Raw genomic sequence first — 5908 nt, 5'->3', positions numbered from 1 at the left:
AGTGAGATCATACATTATTTCAAACCTAAGAAACGTGAGAAGGTATGGATAGACTTAAGACTGGAATTCGACAAGGCTTATGATAGTATTAGACGAGATTTTACCGAAAATATTTTTAATATGCAATGGTTTTGACCATATCTTTATTGGCTGGATCATCAAGTGCATATCTTATATATGTTTCATTTCAAGTGCTTATTAACGGGTCTCCTAGCTCTAGTTTTAGACCTTGTAATAGTCTAAGACTGGGGATCCTTTATCCCCTTTTTGTTTATCTTTGTTTAAATACCATAACTAAACTCATTAATGTTGGCATTGAAGATAAGTGTATTTTGGGTTTACTATTGCTAGAGGAGCTCCTATGGTTACTCACTCTCTATTTGCTGATGACAATATCATTTTGCTGAAGGCCAACTAAAAGAATGCTTGTAATCTTAAGACTTTGCTTGACAAGTTCTGCTCTTGGATTGGTTAAATAATTAATGCCAATAAGTATATTACCTCCTTGGTTCTGGTCAAAGACTCTCAGTGGCTCATTTCTTGTTGATTTATTAAATTAATCCTTGTCGCCTTTACTTTTGATATTAATATATCGAGTGATATTTTCCAATTGGTGCTAAGTATTTTTTTACTTTTTTTTTAATTACGGTTATAAAATGGTGGTTCATTTTACTGCTCCTAAATCCATACAAGTAGGATTTTATTCTTATCACAGGATTTGACCCCTAATCGATCCCCAACCGCCTCTATAAGAGGAAGCTTGTCAACCACCAAATTATTAGAGATAAGTTCATAATTATTTTTTATCTTACTCCAGTCATATTTCTCATCATCGGTACAGGTAATCAACACATCAAAATCGATAATTATGCACAATCAAAAACTGGAACAACTGAGGTGGACAATTTACATCAATTCTTTACCATAACAACCGCTTCGATCCCGCCTATATATCCGAGGGTGACCTCTAGCAAGGGAGAACCTCTTATCACATCGTCGCACTTCAACGTCCAGCACGAACGACAAAGGGGTGGACGACAAACTTCCTTAGACCGCGGGGAGGTTAGTGCTCTTCTACTCTCCAATTACCTTATACAAACACAGCTTTTCCCCACCCATATGCACAAACACATAAATTGTATCATCGGGAACTTTTTTTTGGGACATGATTCCTCCGTTAAAAATCTACATCCTTTAGGTTGGGACAAATCAACAAAACCAAAATATGCAGGGGGCAAAAACAACAATCACAAAAAAACCTTGCTCATGAAAAGAATACGGAATCTGAATGATCAGTCAGACTCCATCTGGACCAGCCTCTGCAAAGAGAAATACTTTGAGCATTAACATATTTTCCAAAGAATCACACTCATTTCTTCCTCCTTCATCCCATACCGGAAGCAAATGGATTCCTTCATACCTTCTTTCCAGATCTTATACATCGGTAATGGTTTGGAAACCCGTAATACCACAATTTGAAAATCTTGATCCTACTCGATGTCACCCTATCTAGACAGAAGATGGTATCATTATATTTTCTCATTATCGGAGGTATGATAAGCAAAATAATATTCCTTGCAGCCCAACAAATTATAAATATCAACATCTCCCGGGACAACCACCCAAGATAAGATCATTTAGTTGCACTTCAAAATGTGGTGAATATACCACCGCATCCGGTTATAAATGTTTAACCCAAGAGGTTAACTAATCTAATTTAAACCCCTAAATCAGTCACCAAGTTCCTACTGACCTTACCATTCCGCCAAAATCCAGGATTTCTTGTGGAAACCAATCAACGAAGATCCTCTGACCTTATTTATCATAAAATGTTTCTATTTCACCAACTTAAACCTTCCCCCGATACAATGATGATCCAGAATCAGCTGAACACATGCTCCTTCATTTCCCGATTTTAGTTAACATCTAAAACACGTTTCTTACTCGCCTTTCAATTAACCCAAACAACAACCACATTTTCCAAAATCCTTTAAATTCCTCAACTTCTGCAAGGAACTGCCCAATACTTCTATTACGACATATTATTTTCTTCTATTGGTCTCTATGGAAATCTAAAAATGAACTCATATTCCAACAAAGGTATGCAACGGTTCTCAAAGCAACAACAGGAATCCGAATGGAAAAGAAGATCTCACACCTCTGGTTATTCTTGGAGAACCACCAACCAGTACCTTAGAAAGTAACATCTAAATAACAACTCTCTCAGTAAGCTGTTCGGATAGGGATTGGATCAATATCAACAAATGGAATTGTCATGGGAACACCCTGGAGTTTTAGGTACGGGTTCCATCTGCAGGGATTCGAAGGCGGGAACCGTAACGGCTCTTGCGCAGCTATTAGGAATAACCAATGCTTTAATGACTGAGACTTAGGCCACATTATTGACATCTAGATCCACGACAGAAAGACAATGATAAAAAATTCATTTGAGACAGATCCTGAAAATCTCATGTGCTTCATAAATTCTTCCACCAACACACCATGGTATATACCACGAATGACTGCTGAAATAAACCAGAGAATGCGCCAATGCCAACCATAGATAAGGAAACCATGGTATACATTTCGTATTGCACTATCCAGCACAACCATAGAGAAGGAAACCAAGTGACGTACATACTAACAGACTATGCGGCAGATGGAAAGCTCTCAACAACAATATGAGGCAGATGGCACAACATATAATTAAGATTTTACCAAGTGTACGTAATTCGGTTGGTTCACGAACTATAACCTCTAAAAATTTCTTACCGAACTTTACGTATAATTAAGATTTTACCAGGTGTACGAAGTTTGGTTGGTTCGCAAACTTTAACCCAACCAAGTTCCCAGCCGAACTTCACGTACCAAAATATTTTTAAGCAAACTGCTAACTTCGGTTGGTTTGCAAAACTGCTTAACCGAACTTTGTGTTCGATTTTTTCGATAAAATTATTTCGTTGCCGAACTTATTTTTTATTGAAATTGATGTTCTTCAATTTCTTGTAGATTGAACGCTAACTTATACCAATGGATGATCAACCTTCTCCAGTTGATATGTTGTTCGAAGATACATCCCATCACTATGTCAATGAGTTGGTATTTGACTTACCTATTGATGCGAAGAATTGGGCTAGAGGACATGCCAAGAAAGCCATGCGCGTATTAGTTTAGAATGGAAAAGAAAGCAAAACTCGTTTTGAAATTATTTTTGAGAGAAGTGGAGATCCGGATGTTAGTCACAAGGGGAAGGTAATGTGTATAAAGGAAACACGATGAGGAAGAACACAACGTGCTCAAAGAAAATTTAATGTATGTTCAACCTAGTATTTAAGAAGTGCAAAAAAATAAAGGGATGGGTGCTATCTATGGAGGCTTCTTATGTTGTTTAAAATTGGGAAACTAATTTCTCGTTAGTTGTTTTTTTTTAGTCTATCTTTGATAGACTTTTGTACATTCCTCATTCTCTAATAAAACTTATTTTTTTATTAAAAAAAATCTAGTTAAGAAAGCTGTTTAACATATTTAGTTTGGGTATTCGAATGTTGCGATCAGAACTAGTTTCTTTTATTTATGGTTGTGTAAATAATTTGGTTGTGTGCATATTTTCTGTGTTAAAAAGGACATTGGTATGATTACTCATGACGAAGGACCGGACCCAAGCAATGCATGAATGTTTTACCCATTCGGGTAATTAAATAAATTAAACAAAAGTAAGATGATCAATGAGAAGCCAATTATTAAGATTTTAAATGAAACTTGAAAAATAATAATAATTACAATAATATTGTCTGGTTACTCTTTAAAAACTCTTCTTACATAAAAAAATGTACACTACATCCTGATTGAAACGAGGTGTTTCCATGGTCACGGGAACTAGCTAGCTAGCAATCAATAGTTCTCTTCCGCTGCATTGCCAGCCATTTTGCGTTAATAGATTGAAATGAGGCTTTCCTTGTAGAAGTAAACGTTGAACCCATCATCAAGTTTGATGTCCTTCTTTTTTCTTTTTGCTTTTGTATTGATCAGGCAGCTAGTAGGATCCTCAATTTCACCCGTTGTAAAGTTGTATACTTTTATAACCTCAGACGAAGTAATCATAAATCCAAACTCAGCCATTCCTTGTTAACGCAAACGGACCGAAGGGATAGACTAATGATAAGGGTCTGAATCTATATAGTTGAGTCCAACACTCCTCCTTCGTATTATAATCATTCAGAACCCATACCTCAAAAAACAGTCCATCACGAGTACACTGAGACTTAGTGCAGGCCAGTTTATCACGTACTGAATATAACTGGGGACACAAACGTACGTAGTCAGCACCAGCTGGAGCCAGAAATTTTCTAAATATCTCTTTGTTAAAGTCGAACGAAAGAATCACTTTATCGCTATCAAAATTAGATGAAGATGTTCGGTTAAAGTACTCCAGGCTCCAAGAATCATCTCCAAGAATCACTACGTAGGCTGTAAATTTGAACTTTACGAACACAATCTAAAGGGTATGACTGACTCCACCCGTCTTGTCTGAATGACGTGACTAGCAGCACTTTGTAATCCTTGTTTACGATATCCAATCCGAAGCCAACGGAATTACTGCGTGGACTTAAATTTCCGTAACTTAACGGTTTTGGGAGAATCCTGCATTGTCTGGTAGCAGGGTTCCAGAGACCAATATCCTTGGTTTTCTTATATCGTATGCAGATTATCCCATGACAGGAAGCTACCATCTCTCTACGTGGAGTATCATCAGAATAGTCCTTATTAAAACATGGCCCATTACCTCGATCTTCGAACACCTCCAAGCTCTCATCACCAGAAAGCACGAAAAACTGATCGGATGTGTCGAATTGACAGATCAAGGTGCCTAACTTGGATTTATAATCTGTCATATTGGCGTGGCGATAGATGAAGTCGGAGCTTTCGATGAGTGCATACCATGTTTTACATGCAGACTTGAATCGCAACAGTGATTTTACTGGGAGACGCATGAAAATCTCAAATAATACATCTTCAGGCAGAGCACTACCCATAAGTATAATGATTCAAACGTTGAAAGAATGAATAAAAACGAGTATATGACAGAGGATATGTATTTATAGGCAAGACAACATAAATAAACTCCTCCTAGTCCTAAGCGATTACTGAAACCGTCTATATACAAATTTCTAATCCTAATTGGTCACGGTTTTCTAATAGAAAACTTAAAGTTAACCTAACCCTAGCAAGGCATAAAAGAAGGTATCACTCATGATCGGATGGGTATATATTTTTTCTAGATAACTAGTGAATTATATTAATAAAAATTAACCAAAATCAACAAAATTACTAAGCAAAGTTTCAGTATGCCTGGTGTCGTTACTGAACTCTTCAATCAACAACCTATCCTTCCTAATCTTCTTAGATACAGAATCAGCTAACTGATTAATATCTCTACTAACATAACTGACTTTAACAAAAGTAAAAGACTCTAAAAATACTTTGATGCCTCTTAAAATTTTCCTATTCTCCCAACTGACAAGAGATAGATTATTCTTGATGGAGTTGACAACTACTTCAGCATTAGCAAGTAGATGAATCCCATCCAATTCCATAGCTTTGTCCCATTGTAATCCCTCCCGCATTGCCAGGCATTCTCCAGTCCCTGTATTGATTATTCCAGTTGCATAGGTTCCTTTGAAGCATGTGCATTCACCTGCAGTATTGTATAAAACCATACCAGAGCCACACCCATTAGTATTAATATCAAATGATGCATCTACATGAATTTTAAACACAGCAAAATCTGTCGCATGATTATTTTATAAATTATGCAGGGAAAGCATATCTGCATAATGAATATGATGCAAATTGTCAGATGCATGCTTTTCATATGTAAAAGTCATGGAAATTGTAGAAGTGGTATTCA

General features: G+C 36.6%; 1 protein-coding gene across 1 annotated transcript; it reads right to left on the bottom strand.

Moving 5' to 3' along the window:
• Positions 1–4442: 4442 nt before the first annotated feature.
• On the bottom strand, positions 4443–5033 carry LOC113351607 (F-box/kelch-repeat protein At3g23880-like). The gene has a single exon (XM_026595561.1). It carries the CDS (start codon positions 5031–5033, stop codon positions 4443–4445), a length of 591 nt encoding a protein of 196 aa, XP_026451346.1.
• Between the last annotated feature and the right edge of the window lie 875 nt (positions 5034–5908).

The sequence above is a fragment of the Papaver somniferum genome, chromosome 2 (assembly GCF_003573695.1).
Source record: "Papaver somniferum cultivar HN1 chromosome 2, ASM357369v1, whole genome shotgun sequence".
Lineage (NCBI taxonomy): Eukaryota > Viridiplantae > Streptophyta > Magnoliopsida > Ranunculales > Papaveraceae > Papaver > Papaver somniferum.
This window is presented reverse-complemented; position numbering and strand designations above follow the sequence as displayed.